This window comes from Scyliorhinus torazame, chromosome 28 (assembly GCF_047496885.1).
Source record: "Scyliorhinus torazame isolate Kashiwa2021f chromosome 28, sScyTor2.1, whole genome shotgun sequence".
NCBI classification, from domain to species: domain Eukaryota; kingdom Metazoa; phylum Chordata; class Chondrichthyes; order Carcharhiniformes; family Scyliorhinidae; genus Scyliorhinus; species Scyliorhinus torazame.
In genome coordinates, this window is record NC_092734.1 from 31,912,137 (window position 1) to 31,929,407 (window position 17,271).

Here is a 17,271-nt window from a genome sequence, read left to right on the forward strand (position 1 = left end):
AGCCTATGTAATGTACCCCAATTCTTGGCAATCTGGATCCCCAAGTACCAGAAGTCCCTTGTTACCTTCTCTCTGCTCTGCCCCCCTGGATGCACCACAAATAGCTCACTTTTCCCCATGTTCAGTTTATACCCTGAAAAATCCCCAAACTCCCCAAGTATCCGCATTATCTCTGGCATCCACTCCGCCGGGTCCGCCACATATAGCAACAAATCATCCGCATACAGAGATACCCGGTGTTCTTCTCCCCTCTTAAGTACTCCCCTCCACTTCCTGGAACCCCTCAGTGCCATGGCCAGGGGTTCAATCGCCAATGCAAACAATAACGGGGACAGAGGGCATCCCTGCCTCGTCCCTCTATGGAGCCGAAAATAGTCAGACCCCCGTCCATTCGTGACCACGCTGGCAATCGGGGCCCTATACAGCAACTGTACCCACCTGATATACCCGACCCCAAAGCCAAATCTCCTCAGCACCTCTCTCAAATAATCCCACTCCACTCTATCAAATGCTTTCTCGGCATCCATCGCCACCACTATCTCCGCTTCCCCCTCTGGTGGGGGCATCATCACTACCCCTAGCAGCCTCCGTATATTCGTATTCAGCTGTCTCCCCTTCACAAACCCAGTTTGGTCCTCATGGACCACCCCCGGGACACAATCCTCTATCCTCATTGCCATTACCTTGGCCAGGATCTTAGCATCCACATTCAGGAGGGAAATGGGCCTGTATGACCCGCATTGCAGCGGGTCTTTTTCCTTCTTTAGGAGGAGCGATATCGTTGCCTCTGACATAGTCGGGGGCAGCTGCCCCCTTTCCCTCGCCTCATTAAAGGTTCTCATCAGTAGCGGGGCCAGCAAGTCCAAATATTTCTTATAGAATTCAACTGGGAATCCGTCTGGTCCCCGTGCCTTCCCCGCCTGCATGCTTCCAATCCCTTTCACTACTTCCTCCGTCTCAATCTGTGCTCCCAGCCCCACTCTCTCCTGTTCCTCCACCTTAGGAAATTCCAGCTGATCCAGAAAGCGCGTCATTCTCTCCTTCCCATCCGGGGGCTGCGCTTCATATAATCTTTCATAAAATGCCTTGAACACTCCATTCACTCTCTCCGCTCCCCGCTCCATCTCTCCCTCCTCATCTCTCACCCCCATCTCTCTCGCTGCTCCCCTTTTCCTCAGTTGGTGGGCCAACAACCTACTCGCCTTCTCCCCATATTCGTACTGTACACCCTGTGCCTTCCTCCATTGTGCCTCTGCCTTACCCGTAGTCAACAAGTCAAATTCTACATGTAGCCTTTGCCTTTCCCTGTATAGTCCCTCCTCCGGTGCCTCCGCGTATTGTCTGTCCACCCTCAGCAGTTCTTTCAACAACCGCTCCCTTTCCCTACCCTCCTGCTTTCCTTTATGTGCCCTAATAGATATCAGATCCCCTCTAACCACTGCCTTCAGTACCTCCCAGACCACTCCCACCTGTACCTCCCCATTATCATTAATTTCCAAGTACCTTTCAATACACCCCCTCACCCTTAAACACACCCCCTCATCTGCCAATAATCCCATGTCCATTCTCCAGGGTGGAAGCTGTTGTTTTTCTTCCCCTATCTCCAGGTCCACCCAGTGTGGAGCATGATCCGAGATGGCTATAGCCGTATACTCCGTCCCCGTCACCTTTGGGATCAGTGCCCTTCCCAAAACAAAAAAATCTATTCGTGAAAATACTTTATGTACATAGGAGAAAAATGAGAACTCCTGACTCCTAGGTCTACTAAATCTCCAGGGATCTACTCCTCCCATCTGCACCATAAAATCCTTAAGCACCCTAGCTGCAGCCGGCCTCCTTCCGGTCCTGGACCTCGATCTGTCCAGCCCTGGGTCCAGCACCGTATTAAAGTCTCCACCCATTACCAACTTCCCCACTTCTAGGTCCGGGATTCGTCCTAACATACGCCTCATAAAATTGGCATCATCCCAGTTCAGGGCATACACGTTCACTAATACCACCGCCTCCCCTTGCAGTTTGCCACTCACCATCACGTATCTGCCCCCACTATCCGCCACTATAGTCTTTGCCTCAAACATTACCCGCTTCCCCACTAGTATGGCAACCCCCGTTTTTTGCATCTAGCCCCGAATGAAACACCTGCCCCACCCATCCTTTGCGAAGTCTAACCTGGTCTGTCAGCTCCAGATGCGTCTCCTGAAGCATAACCACATCTGCCTTAAGTTTCTTTAGGTGTGCGAGTACCCGTGCCCTCTTAATCGGCCCGTTCAGCCCTCTCACATTCCACGTGATCAACCGGGTTGGGGGGTTCTTAACACGCCCCCCCTTGACAACTAGCCATTTCCTTTTTCAATCCAGCTCCTCACCCGGTTCCCACGTAGCTGTATACCCCCCCAGGTGGCGCCCCCCCGCCCTGACCCCCCCTCCCATACCAGCTCCCCCTTCTCCCCAGCAGCAGCAACCCAGTTAACACCCCCCCCTAGATCCCAAGCTAGCATAATTGCACCCCCCATGTTGCACCCAGAAGTCAGCAAACTCTGGCCGACCTCGGCTTCCCCCCGTGACCTCGGCTCACACTGTGCGAGGCCCCCTCCTTCCTGCTTCCCTGTTCCCGCCATGATTACCATAGCGCGGGAACAAAGCCCGCGCTTCCCCTTTTGGCCCCGCCCCCAATGGCCGGCGCCCACAGCTCCTCATCCTCCCTCATGACATGGGGAAGAGAGAGAAGTTACAGGGTCGCAGGTTTAACAATCTGGGAAGTCCTCTCTTCCCCCTTTTCCCCCCTTCATCCCACAAATTCACCCCCCCACTTTTGTCCCAAACGTTCTTTTTCTGGCCCGCTCACTCCAGCTTCTCCTCGACAATAAATGTCCACGCCTCGTCTGCCGTTTCGAAATAGTGGTGTTTCCCTAGATGTGTGACCACAGTCTTGCCGGTTGCAACATTCCGAATTTGACCTTCCTTTTATGCAACACCGCCTTGGCCCGATTAAAGCTTGCCCTCCATCTCGCCACCTCCGCACTCCAATCTTGATACACGCGGATCACCGCATTCTCCCCCCTACTGTTCCGAGTTTTCTTGGCCCATCTGAGGACCATCTCTCTGTCCTACTATCGGAGAAATCTCACAACTATTGCTCGAGGAATTTCTCCAGCCCTCGGTCTTCGTGCCATAACACGATAGGCTCCCTCCACCTCCAGCGGACCCGTCGGGGCCTCCAATCTCATTAATGAATGCAGCATCGTGCTCACATATGCCCCGACGTCCGCCCCTTCTGCACCTTCGGGAAGACCAAGAATCCTTAAGTTCTTCCTCCTCGCATTGTTCTCCAGCACCTCCAGCCTTTCCACACATCTTTTATGTTGTGCCTCGTGGATCTCTCTTTTCACCACCAGGCCCTGTATGTCGTCCTCATTCTCAGCAGCCTTTGCCTTCACGACCCGAAGCTCCTGTTCCTGGGTCTTTTGCTCCTCCTTTAGCCCCTCAATCGCTTGTAACATCGGGGCCAACAGCTCCTTCTTCATCTCCTTTTTGAGTTCATCTACGCAACGCCGCAGGAACTCTTGTTGGTCAGGGCCCCTTATAAAACTGCCTCCTTCCGACGCCATCTTGCTTTGTGCCTGCCTTCCTGGCCGCTGCTCTTGAGGATCCACCGCAATCCGACTACTTTCCTCTCTTTTTTCCATCCGTGTCCAGGGGGGATTCCCTTCTGGATTACCGCACAGTGTTATTTGCCGTTAAAATTGCCGATGGAGCTCCTATCAAGAGCCCAAAAGTTCGTTCCACCGGGAGCTGCCGAAACGTGCGACTTAGCTGGTCATCGCCGCACCCGGAAGTCCCCTTGTTACCTTCCTCAACGGTTAATCCTCTATCTCTCTGCTCTGCTCCCCTGGATGCACCACAAACAACTCACTTTTCCCCATGTTCAGTTTGTACCCTGAAAAATCCCCAAACTCCCCAAGTATCCACATTATCTCTGGCATCCCCTCTGCTGGGTCCGCCACATATAGCAACAAATCATCCGCATACAGAGATACCCGGTGTTCTTCTCCCCCCCTGAGTACTCCCCTCCACTTCCTGGAACCCCTCAATGCTATGGCCAGGGGTTCAATCGCCAGTGCAAACAATAACGGGGACAGAGGACATCCCTGCCTCGTCCCTCTATGGAGCCGAAAATAGTCAGACCCCCGTCCATTCGTGACCACGTTCGCCATCGGGGCCCTATACAGCAACTGTACCCACCTGATTTCCCATCCCCAAAACCAAATCTCCTCAGCACCTCCCACAAATAATCCCACTCCACTCTATCAAATGCTTTCTCGGCATCCATCGCCACCACTATCTCCGCTTCCCCCTCTGGTGGGGGCATCATCATTACCCCTAGTAGCCTCCGTATATTTGTATTCTGCTGTCGATTCTTCACAAACCCAGTTTGGTCCTCATGAACCACCCCGGGGACACAATCCTCTATCCTCATTGCCATTACCTTGGCCAGAATCTTAGCGTCCACATTCAGGAGGGAAATGGGCCTGTAGGACCCGCATTGCAGCGGGTCTTTTTCCTTCTTTAGGAGGAGCGATATCGTTGCCTCTGACATAGTCGGGGGCAGCTGCCCCCTTTCCCTCGCCTCATTAAAGGTTCTCATCAGTAGCGGGACCAGCAAGTCCATATATTTCCTATAGAATTCAACTGGGAATCCGTCTGGTCCCGGGGCCTTCCCCGCCTGCATACTCCCAATCCCTTTCACCACTTCCTCCGTCTCAATCTGTGCTCCCAGTCCCACCCTCTCCTGCTCCTCCGCCTTGGGAAATTCCAGCTGATCCAGAAAGCACATCATTCTCTCCTTCCCGTCCGGGGGCTGAGCTTCATATAATCTTTCGTAAAATGCCTTGAACACTCCATTCACTCTCTCCGCTCCCCGCTCCATCTCTCCCTCCTCATCTCTCACCCCCCCTATCTCCCTCGCGGCTCCGCTTTTCCTCAGTTGGTGGGCCAGCAACCTGCTCGGCTTCTCCCCCCCGTATTCGTACTGTACACCCTGTGCCTTCCTCCATTGTGCCTCTGCATTACCCGTAGTCAACAAGTCAAATTCTACATGTAGCCTTTGCCTTTCCCTGTACAGTCCCTCCTCCGGTGCGTCCGCATATTGTCCGCCCTCAGAAGTTCTTTCAACAACTGCTCCCTTTCCCTACCCTCCTGCTTTCCTTTAGGTGCCCTAATAGATATCAGCTCCCCTCTAACCACTGCCTTCAGCGCCTCCCAGACCACTCCCACCTGTACCTCCCCATTATCATTGAGTTCCAAGTACCTTTCAATACACCCCCTCACCCTTAAGCACACCCCCTCATCTGCCAATAATCCCATGTTCATTCTCCAGGGTGGACGCTGTTGTTTTTCTTCCCCTATCTCCAGGTCCACCCAATGTGGAGCATGATCCGAAATGGCTATAGCCGTGTACCCCGTCCCCGTCACCTTTGGGATCAGTGCCCTTCCCAGAACAAAAAAGTCTATCCGTGAATAAACTTTGTGGACATAGGAGAAAAACGAAAACTCCTTACTCCTAGGTCTACTAAATCTCCAGGGGTCTACTCCTCCCATCTGCTCCATAAAGTCCTTAAGCAGCCTAGCTGCAGCCGGCCTCCTTCCGGTCCTGGACCTCAATCTGTCCAGCCATGGGTCCAGCACCATATTAAAATCTCCACCCATTATCAACTTCCCCACTTCTAGGTCCGGGATTCGTCCTAACATACGCCTCATAAAGTTGGCATCATCCCAGTTCGGGGCATACACGTTCACTAATACCACCGCCTCCCCTTGCAATTTGCCACTCACCATCACGTATCTGCCCCCACTATCCGCCACTATAGTCTTTGCCTCAAACATTACCCGCTTCCCCACTAGTATGGCCACCCCCCTGTTTTTTGCGTCCAGCCCCGAATGAAACACCTGCCCCACCCATCCTTTGCGTAGTCTGACCTGGTCTATCAGCTTCAGATGCGTCTCCAGAAGCATAACCACATCTGCCTTAAGTTTCTTTAGGTGTGCGAGTACCCGTGCCCTCTTAATCGGCCCATTCAGCCCTCTCACGTTCCACGTGATCAACCGGGTTGGGGGACTCTTTACACCCCCCTTGACGACTAGCCATCTCCTTTTCCAGTCCAGCGCCTCACCCGGTTCCCACGTAGTCGTATCTCCCCCAAGCGGCGCCCCCCCCGCGCCCCCCCATACCAGCTCCCCCTTCTCCCCAGCAGCAGCAACCCAGTTAACCCCCCCCCCCCCCGCTAGATCCCAAACTAGCGTAATTGCACCCCCCATGTTGCTCCCAGAAGTCAGCAAACTCTGGCCGACCTCGGCTTCCCCCCGTGACCTCGGCTCACACTGTGCAAGGCCCCCTCCTTCCTGCTTCCCTGTTCCCGCCGTGATTACCATAGCGCGGGAACAAAGCCCGCGCTTCCCTTTTGGCCCCGCCCCCAATGGCCGGCGCCCTCAGCTCCTCATCCTCCCTCCCCCACGACATGGGAAAGAGAGAAAAGTTACAGGGTCGCAGGATTAACAACTTGGGAAGTCATCTCTTCCCTCTTTTCCCCCCCTTCATCCCACATATTCACCCCCCCACTTTGTCCCAAACGTTCTTTTTATGGCCCGCTCACTCCAGTTTCTCCTCGACAATAAATGTCCACGCCTCATCTGCCGTTTCGAAGTAGTGGTGTTTCCCTTGATGTGTGACCCACAGTCTTGCCGGTTGCAGCATTCCAAATTTAATCTTCCGTTTGTGCAGCACCGCCTTGGCCCGATTAAAGCTTGCCCTCCTTCTCGCCACCTCCGCACTCCAATCTTGATATACGCGGATCACCGCGTTCTCCCACCTACTGCTGCGAGTTTTCTTTGCCCATCTGAGGACCATCTCTCTGTCCTTATATCGGAGAAATCTCACCGCTATGGCTCGAGGAATTTCTCCAGCCCTCGGTCTTCGCGCCATAACTCGATAGGCTCCCTCCACCTCCAGCGGACCCGTCGGGGCCTCCGATCCCATTAACGAGTGCAGCACCGTGCTCACATATGCCCCGACGTCCGCCCCTTCTACACCTTCGGGAAGACCAAGAATCCTTAAATTCTTCCCCCTCGCATTATTCTCCAGCACCTCCAGCCTTTCCACACATCTTTTGTGTTGTGCCTCGTGCATCTCTGTTTTCACCACCAGGCCCTGTATGTCGTCCTCATTCTCAGCAGCCTTTGCCTTCACGACCCGAAGCTCCTGTTCCTGGGTCTTTTGCTCCTCCTTTAGCCCCTCAATCGCTTGTAATATCGGGGCCAACAGCTCCTTCTTCATCTCCTTTTTGAGTTCTTCCACGCAACGCCGCAGGAACTCTTGTTGGTCAGGGCCCCATATTAAACTGCCTCCTTCCGACGCCATCTTGCTTTGCGCCTGCCTTCCTGGCTGCTGCTCTAGAGGATCCACCGCAATCCGGCCACCTTCCTCTCTTTTTTCCATCCGTGTCCAGGGGGGATTCCCTTCTGGATTACAGCACAGTGTTTTTTGCCGTTAAAATTGCCGTTGGGGCTCCTATCAAGAGCCCAAAAGTCCGTTCCACCGGGAGCTGCCGAAACGTGCGACCTAGCTGGTCATCGCCGCACCCGGAAGCCGTTAGAAGGCCTTCTCATACACACACTCCTGTCAATTGCAGTGTATGAACAAAATTAGTGAAATGCAGCAGTTATCAGTCTCGCAAACAAAGCTGAGCGACCTGGTAGCGATCCGAACGTATCGTGCACTGAAACAAACCCCATTTTCACCCAGGCAGGTGCATACTTCCTCTGGTATCTCGTCTGGTCTGACTGCTTTGCCATTTGTAATTCCTTTCAGCGCTGTTTTGATTTCTTCCAGGTTAATGCTAGTTGTCATTCCTTGATTTGAAGCTACAGCCCATCAATTCTGCACCATCTGAAGGAGCACCCTACCCAGACCCACTCGATCCCCGTAGCCCGACCTAACCTACACATCTTTGGGCATTAAGGGGTAATTTAGCATGGCCAATCCGCCTAACCAATCTGTCTTTGTTCTTGGGTTTTCTTCATTCATAAGCCAGTTAAAGAATTATCAAAGGATTGACCCAGCTCTTACAGCTGCCATTCTGAAGATATCTTTATGTTTCTTTTTGGTGTGCAGACTGTAATACATTTCTTTCATGGACATGAATCTTTCTCTAGCAATCAATTTCTTTGCATTACTTTTTGCAATGTTCTTCATCATTAAGGAGTCCTCACTGTTTCCACTTCTTTAACAGTTCCTTCTTTTCTCTTAAATCACTTTGTGTTTTCACTTCACCACCAAGTTTCTTTTCCAATCTTTCTCCTCCCTGATGATCTTTCGTACAATTCTTCACCAGTTTTCCTAATTAAGTCTGCCAACAAGTTCCACCAGACTCCCAGTGTCTGTCATGACTTCTTCTATTTCTCTTAGCTGTCTCTCCATCTGCTCCCTGAAGTCCCCCTTCATTTGCAAGTCTTTGAGCTTCCAGCATTTGATGCTTTGTCGACCTCTCATCTGTTGCCATTTTGTTTTCTTCAGCAATGTCATTAGCATTCTGTGTTGGGTGGTCACTGCCTCAGTTGGGAAGACTTTCTTTGCATGTTGTTTTCTAACCAGGATGTAGTTGCATTTCTCTACCACCACTGTTGCAAATTATTAGGCGGTTTCTGCAGTTTTGGTACCAGGTGTTTAGTTCTACCGGTTGGTATGACACAGCAAACTCCAGGATCTTGGCTTCTTCTTCATTTGCTTCTCCAAAACCCTGTCCAATAAGGATCCCATCCTGCTCTCCCCCTCCCCACGCGTCCATTTAGGATGCCTACCACCACGATCCTGTCACAGCTTGGTGTTTGAATTGTGTTGTCCACTTGTTCCCAGAATGCTTCTTCCTCTTTCGTCCTCACCTGTACTGTGGTGCAGAACAACTAACTGTTTGTCCCCAATTTCTAGATTTACTTTGATGATTCTGTCACTGATTCTGTCCACTGACAGGACCTCGTCCTTCATTTCCTTGCTTAGTACTATTCCAGCACCATTTCGTCTCCCATCCCGTCCGTGGTGGGAAAGCTTTATCCATGATCAACTTCTCTTGTTTTACTGCCTTTCCACTATGTTCTCTGGAGACCTATGATTTTTAAGCCTTTTCTCAGTATCCGGTTAGTTCTTCACTGGTTCTCTCTGTCAGTCTACTGACATTTCGGCTTGCTATTGAGTTTCATCTCTCCTCTGGGCTTTCTTCTTTAACCACCTTTGTCCATTGGATGGTAACTCTTACTCATTCCTCACACTGCGTAGACATGGACCCTGCACGTATCATGGGTGCTTAAATGGGTGCCATTTCTATTCATAGCAACCATTTGTTGGATTTGGTGGGTGGTTTTACAGCTAGATGCCCTTCCTGCCACTAACCCTCCCTATTTGTCCAGGCTTGGGATAGGCACCAGTACACACTAGCTGGGTTTAGAGGTGTTTGTGTCAAAATACTGATACTCACCCTGCTAGGAAACTCACCTAAATCAATCGTTCCCATGATTTCATTCCCATTAAGACAGTAATCCCAGATGCAAGGTGAGGACACTCCTGTGCTGGCTAAAATAGCATGAATTGAGTTTCTGCAGTGCTACTAGAGACGGTGCTGTGGAACTAGCAACTTCTGATGGGGAATGCTGTGCCTCCAGCCACTTTCCGTGACATGTCATCTTGAAAAGGGTGCTCACTCGAATGTCTGTGTGCGCAATGGAAAAACTGGTCTAGCTCTATTCTGATGTGACACCCATCTGCTAAATTTAGACTACTCGGGCCCATTGAGCAAAGTGAAACATCACTCCACAAAGATCACTCCTTCAATTCTAGATGGACACTGCACCATCACTATTTATATAAATCGCAGCTGATGTGCTTTTGACTCAGTTTTCCTTAGGCTGAGTTTATGGAAGTAGTGTGCTGAGTATTTGGCAGTTGGTGCTTACAGTCAGGCAGGGAAGAAGAATAACTATTCCAAGTATGGGGGCTGTTTTTACATGTTTGTTGTTCTGCAATATGACCAGAACATGGAGCAACGGATGCAGAGAGAGGAAGCTCCATAAAGAGAGAGAGGAGGAGGGTTGTCACCAAGGTTTTCAGAGAGCTGTTCGATCTTCACCTGACCCAGCAGCAAGCCTGAGGTGACTCTAGTTCAACAAGGAGGTGGTTACGGAGCAGTGCCACCTCCTGCAACCTGACCAGAATGGGGCTAGTGTTGCCAGTCGCTCTACAGATAACCATCACCATCAGTTTTACATCTCAGGATCATACAGGGGGAGCAATGGAGGACAGTCCAGATCAGGTCTTGAAGTTTGTTGTGGTCTGCCACATTCTCCAAAACCTAGTCATTATGAGGGCACAGCTATTACCTCCAGGAATCCAGTGGCCATCTCTAGAGCAGATAGGAGGTGTTGTAGCAGGGACAGAAGATAGGGAAGAGGCATCTTGGATCCCTTAGTAACTGGATAGGTTGTTGGAGAGCAGATTATGAGGCTCTGGTTCCACTGAAACAATTTTACTTGATCAATATAAACCTACCTTTTCAAGTGGCTGCGTAGCCATCTGGACATCCCATCACAGGGTCCCTTCAGCCATAATCCAATGATAAAAGCCACCAACAAAAGTTTTACATCACATCTTTATCTAAGCATACATCCAATTGTACAAAAAAAGCGCTACACCCTTATATGTTCTCTTCGTGCCTATCTTGAAGGTGCCCATGCCGCGCTATCCCAGTGGCTGCAGTACGGCTGTTTGAAGGCTGCTCTGTTTCACTGGATGGTCTTGCCACTGAGAGCTCTAGGCCTTGTCGACCCGACTTTGGACAGCAACACCTTGGCATGGGTGGCAACAGTTTGGGCTGGCTGACAGGCAGTGTTGGGAGCACGATTATGGTCATCCTGAAAAAGGACAGTAGGTTTTCCCTACACAGTGCCATTACGACTCCCATGGGTTGGCACCACGGCACTGTAGAAATCTGTTGAGAGCCTGCATGCCCTTCTTTTTTAATTTTTTTTTTTGAATTAAGGGGTAATTTAGTGTGGCCAATCCACTTACCCTGCACATCTTTGGGTTGTGGGGATGAGACCCACAAAGACATGGGGAGAAATGTGCAAATTCCAAAGGGGCAGTGACCCGGGGCTGGGATCAAACCCGGGTCCTCAGTACCGTGAGGCAGCAGTGCTACCCACTGTGCCACCGCGCCGCCCTTGCATGCTGTTTTGAGTACTGAGATTTGAAGGGATGATGTCAGATTCAGGATCAAGCTTGGGACCTTTCTCAATTCTGTGGTTCAGTAGCATTTACTCTCTGAATTATTAGGATCCACTCCCCTCCATCACTGGCATATTGTGACTGCATTGTGCTCTATCCAGTCTGCAGTGGAGCAAGCCGCCAAAGTTTCTTCAGCAACATCTCAAAGTCTTTGACCTCCACAACTGACAAGGACAATAGTAGGGGTTGTCTTGGGAAATCATCACCTTTAAGTGCCCCTTCCAGTCACGCACCATCCCAACTTGCACTGTAGGAGTACCTTCACTATATGGACTGTAGCATTTCAAGGCAGCTGTCCTTCTGAACAGTAATTAGGGATAAAAAATATATGCTGGCTTCGTCAGAGATGGTCACGTCCTGAGAATCAATAATAATAAAAGAGAAGGATAGAGTTAATACCTGTGAGAAAGTTTAATATTATCCCTCAGCACCCAGTGGGGAGCAATCCCTGAAAAGACCATGGATTGACTCTTAGCTGCCTCTGAAATGGCCAAGCAAGCCACTCAGTACAAGGGCAATTAGGGATTGGCAATCATTGCGTTGCCAACCACGTCCACATTGCATGAAAAAAATAAAGGCAAAAAAATCCTAACTTATGATGCCACTGATGAGCACAGGTCAATGGACCAAATTGATTATTTGAGCTTTCCAAACCCGATGTATGATATTGGAAATAAATTGAGGGAAGAAATTGAGTTTGGATTAGAATTAGGTTGATGAACACTGCATCCATACTCTCCTCCTCACATCATAATTACTTCCACAGCAACCCCACCTGACACACACTTGGCCCCACACCAACCCCACAGGCCACCCAGGGAGCTTGGGATTGGTAAATTCACCTTTCAGTTTTTTAACAAGCTCATAGGTTAATGATCAGAGCGGAAATCCAACAAATAGAATTCCTGTTTCATGGCGATGCTGTTTTCATCCAGGTGGAACTGGCTCTGCAGTGTCACCACGTAACAGTCACTAGGGTCGGCAAACAACGAACAGCACAAATCCGCTATCGCCATCCCATATGTCACCTTATCAGATGGCCCTGCAACACACAAACCCAGCATTTTAGTGACTGCACTCGTAAACAGATACATCGAGGCACTTTCAGTTTTAATACTGATTCCATTGTGGGACATTAACAATGTAATGCAACTGCCCTGCTGACCAGACTGTAGAGCAACAGACAGGGGAAGGAAGTGGCAGAGTAGTAATGTCATTGGACTAGTAATCCAGAGGCCCAGGCTAATTAAGTGCCCTCTGAAATGGCCAAGCAGGCCATTCAAATTAGGGATGGGTAATAAATGCTGGCTCTGGCACCCATGAAAGAATAAAGGAAAAGAAATTTCAGTTACAATGCCACTGATGGGACATCCGGTGGTGACATATAGGAGGAGATCGCACGTAAGGTAGCTCCTGCTAGAGTCCTCGGATTTTGGCCCTTTTTACCCGGTTTCCGGGGATAATTTGTGTTGAGACCTGTTTGCTAAGAAGGAATATAGGGAAGAACTTGGAGAAAAGTGAGTGTTTTTCCGCCTGGCAAGGGAGCCAATCTGGGAGTATTGCCATTCTGCTTAATGAGCACTCATTTCAGGTATTTACGGGGCAAGTAGCTGGGGATGGGCCCAGTTTCATAAGTTGAACTTTACGAGCCTGGTGAGTGGTGTTAAGGCTGATTTACAGAGGTGGGATAGCCGCCCTCTGTCTTTGGCGGGCCGAATCCAATCGGTGAAGATGAATATTTTACTGCAGTTTCTGATCCTATTTCAGTGTTTGCCGTTCTGTCTACTGAAAATGTTCCTTGTGTGTGTGAAGAGATTGATTTCACCCATCTGGGCGGGAAAGGTAGCAAGGATTTAGAAAACAGTTCTCCAGAGATACTGGCAGTCAGGGGTTTGGCATTGCCAAAGTTGATATATTACTATTGGACTGCAAATGCGGAGAAGGTGTTGGGCTGGTGTGAGGATCAAGAGGCAGTTTGGGTACAGATGGAGTCAGGGTCGTGTAGGGGGTTGGGGCTGTGGGCATTGGTGACGGCCTCCTGTTCTCCCTAGGGAAGTATTCGGGTAAACCGAATTATTAATAATAATAATCTTTATTGTCACAAGTAGACTTACATTGACACTGCAATGAAGTTATGTGAAAATACCCTCTCCCTTAGGGGCTATATTTATGTGTGTTGTGAGGAAGTTGCAAAACAACCTTGGACAGACTTAGTGGCCGGGATTTTCCAGTCTTGCCCGGGAGGATAATGGGGTGGCAGGAATGAGAGATTTGATTCTGGAGGGGTGATTTGCGAGCTTGGACAAGTTGCCGGGATCTTCCGGTCTTGTTGAAAGTCAATGGACTTATGGCTGGCCTGTTGCATCCCCCACGGCAGGCCCCATGGTGGGGCAGGAATACCCCAGCCAGTGAGTGGGCAGGAACATGGCAGACGGAAAATGTGAAGTTATCCACTTTGGTAGGAGGAACAGATGTGCAGAATATTCTTTAATTGGTGAGAGATTAGAAAGTGTAGGTGTGTAAAAGTGTAGGTGTGTAAAAGTGTAGGTGTGTAAAAGGTTCTGGGTGTCTTCATCAATAGGTAACTGAAAGCTAATTTGCAGATGAAGCAATTAGGAAGGCTAATGGTAAGTTAGCCTTTACTGCAAGAAGATTTGAGCACAGGAGTGCTGAAGTCTTGCTTCAATTGCTAAGAACCTAGGTTAGATCACAATTTGAGTACCGTGTGCAGTTTTGGTCCCCTTACTGACATAGAAGAAATGCAACCAAGTTCATCAGACTTGGTCACGGGATGAAGGACTGTCCTACGAAGAGAGATTGGGAAAACTGAGCCCATGTTCATAGAATACCTACTGTGGGTCAATAGAGTATGAGGTTTTGTTACTTGTGTATTATTATTATTATTATTGTTAAAAAGTTAAAAATTTCTGTTTTGTTATTGTTATTGTTTCGTTTGTTTTGTAAGCGGGAAAAATGTTGCTCAGGGAAAAAAAATTTCAATAAAATATATTTTTAAAAAAAAAGAATACCTACTGTGCAGAAGGAGGCGGTACGGCCCATCGAGTCTGCACTGACACTCTGAAAGAGCATCCTACCCTGCCCTATCCCTGTAACCCCACCTACCCGTTAAACACTAAGGGGCAATTTAGTGTAACCAATCCACCTAACCTGCACATCTTTGGACTGTGGGAGGAAACCGGAGCACCCGGAGGAAACCCACGCAGACACGGGGAGAACGTGCAGACTCCGCACAATCAGTGACCCAGTGGGGAATCGAACCTGGCCGGTCGCTGTGAGGCAGCAGCGCTAACCACTGTGCCACCCCATTCTCTAGTGTTTCAAAGAATGAGAGGTGATCTAATTGAAATCCACAAAATACATAAAGAGGTAGACAGGGGAGATACAGGTAAGATGTTTACCCTGGTTGAGGAGTCTAGAATCAGGGGACACAATTTCAAAATAAGAGGGAAGCCAATTAGGACCGAGATGAGGAGAAATGTTTTTACTCAGAGGATTGTGAATCTTTGGAATTAAATACCCCAGAGGGTTGTGGAAGCTCAGTTATTGAGTGCGTTGGGAGCAGAGATTGACAGATTAAGAACTATCAATGACTGAAAGGGACAGTGTGAGAAAAGGCTCTGAAGTAGATGATCAACTACGATCGGATGGATGGCATGGTAGCACAGTGGTTAGCACTGTTGCTTCACAGCAGCAGGGATCCAGGTTCGATTCCCGGCCTGGGCCATTGTCTGTGCTGAGTCTGCACGTTCTCCCCATGTCTGTGTGGGTTTCCTCCGGTTACTCCGGTTTCCTCCCACAAGTCCCGAAAGACACACTTGTTAGATGAATTGGACATTCTGAATTCTGCCTCTGTGTACCCGAACAGGTGGTGGAATGTGGCGACTAGTGGCTTTTCACAGTAACTTCATTGCAGTGTTAATGTAAGCCTACTTGTGATACTAATAGAGATTATTATTGTATTGAATGGTAGACCGGGCTGAATGGCCTACTCCTGTTCCTCATTGCTCCAGCCTCGGTCGCCATGCGTTCAATTGCTTAGGCCCCAAAGCGCTGGGCAAAACCTCACTTTCCTTTTTAAGCATGCTCCATAGAACTTGCTTCTTTGACCAAGGTCACCCATTCTAATATCACCTTATGCGGATCAGTGTCACGTTTTAAAAAATGTTCCTGTGATGTACTTTGGCATAATATAAATACAAGTTGTTGTTTTTAACTTGCACTGGGTCCTGTCACCATTGATCTCTGTTCGCCGACCTGCATTGGCTCCTGGCTAAGGAATGCCTCAATTTTAAAATTTGCATCGTTTTTGAATTTGAATTCCTCCATGGCCTCACGTCTTCCCAGCTCTGAAACATCTGCCAGATCTGTAACCCTCCTCGATATTTGCCCTTGTCCACTTCTGGCCTCTTGAGCATCCCTGATTTTAATTGCTCCAGCACTGGTGGTCATGCCGACATCTACCAAAGCGTTAAGCTCTGAAATTACCTTTGTAAACATTCCTGCTTCTCTACCTTGTGTTCCTTCTGCAATCTGATTATCCTCATAATATGTTTACTTAAGATACAGGCCGATCAGTTACCTAGAAGTTTGCTTAGGCAGGTGGGAGGAATATTAAGAAATATCTTCTCCATGAGTTTGGATGAGACAAGAACGTCAATCTGGAAACCTTGGTCTGTTATTACAAGCATCGTGGGCCTGGGAAAACACAAAGAAATGATAATAACAAGTTGACAGTCCAAAGTAACTCACAGCTTGCTCTTCATTGATCGGCAATGTGCAGGGATCTCCTAAAATTTCTTCAGGCGAGGTACACTTACATACTTATGTTGGATTGTACTGATTGCTACAAATGAGTGGTTTTATAAAATTATGATGTTTTGGACTGTCTCTTTAACTTAAGGTAAAATGGTGCAATGAAGAGAGTCCTATGATTTGCTATGTGTTTGGCCCAACAGGAAGCCAGTATGCTTGGTTACCATGGGGACCCAGGTCAGAAATTGTTGAAATGCATATGCTAAATTTTAACATCTGAAAGCAAAGGTAGAAGCAGATGTTCTTGTTATTGCTGACTTTGTACAGAGCCAAACGGGCAGAGGGAGAGAGGGAAAGATGAGAGAGAGAGAGAGAGAGTGAGATGCAGTTGCTCTGGTCTGCAGAGGGAAAAGTCTGTTACCTATCAGACAGAAAGCTGGGGACAGCTTGACCACAGGTCAAAGAGAGGGACCTGGACGTCCGGTGGCGGCCATGGAGTGAGTGGTCGCACATTTGGTGGCTCCTGCTCAGATTTTGTTGGTCCTTTCCCACCTTGAGTGCAGAAGGTGTGTGAGGGCCCAGGGAAGCTAATACTCTGGTGAGATCGATATATGGATCAGAGTACGAGAAGTGCCACGAGAAAAAGTGTACAGCTGGAATAGGACAGTTTTTATGGTGCGCCACAGATTAAGATGGTGGAGGGCAAGAGGGCAGCGCTGCCCGCCATGGTCGATGGAGCAGCTGGTGGAGTTTCTAAATGGAAAATTCCAGCAGCAGAGGAAGGAGGCTTCAGAATACCTGGCTAAGCTGATGGAGCCGCTCAGACTGTGATTGAGAGAGTGGGGCAGAGAAGGTGGAGAAGGCAGGTGGGGGAGCACGAGGAGCAGATGGCCTCGTTGGAGACAGAGTTGGGGATGGTCTTGGACAGCCAGAAGAGGCTGAGAGAGAAATTGGAGGACCTGCAGAATTGCTCCAGGAGACAGAACTTAAGGATCGTCGGGATGCCTGAGGGCGTGGGAGGAGAGGCGGCCGCCAAGTATGTGGCGAGGATATTGGAGAGGTTGATGGGGAAGAGGCCTTTGTCCGGCCCCTCGAGGTGGATCAGGCGCACAAGATGCTGAGGAGGAGGCCGCAGGTGGGGGAGCCACTGAGGGTTATGGTGGTGCAGCTGC

The 17,271-nt window shown here is 49.5% G+C and overlaps 1 protein-coding gene across 4 annotated transcripts in view; it reads right to left on the reverse strand.

Moving 5' to 3' along the window:
• Positions 1-10,677: 10,677 nt before the first annotated feature.
• shld2 (shieldin complex subunit 2) overlaps positions 10,678-17,271 on the reverse strand; it is a 167,803-nt gene continuing 161,209 nt past the window's right edge. For 3 of the 4 annotated variants that reach the window (XM_072491825.1, XM_072491823.1, XM_072491822.1), the window contains 3 exons: positions 15,927-16,042; positions 12,169-12,368; positions 10,678-11,683 (listed from right to left, as the gene is read on the reverse strand). In XM_072491825.1, the coding sequence (XP_072347926.1) occupies positions 12,196-12,368; positions 15,927-16,042 (289 nt within the window). In that variant the 3' untranslated portion in view covers positions 10,678-11,683; positions 12,169-12,195. The remainder of the gene's footprint in view (positions 11,684-12,168; positions 12,369-15,926; positions 16,043-17,271) is intronic. The other variant, XM_072491824.1, reaches the window with a different exon arrangement.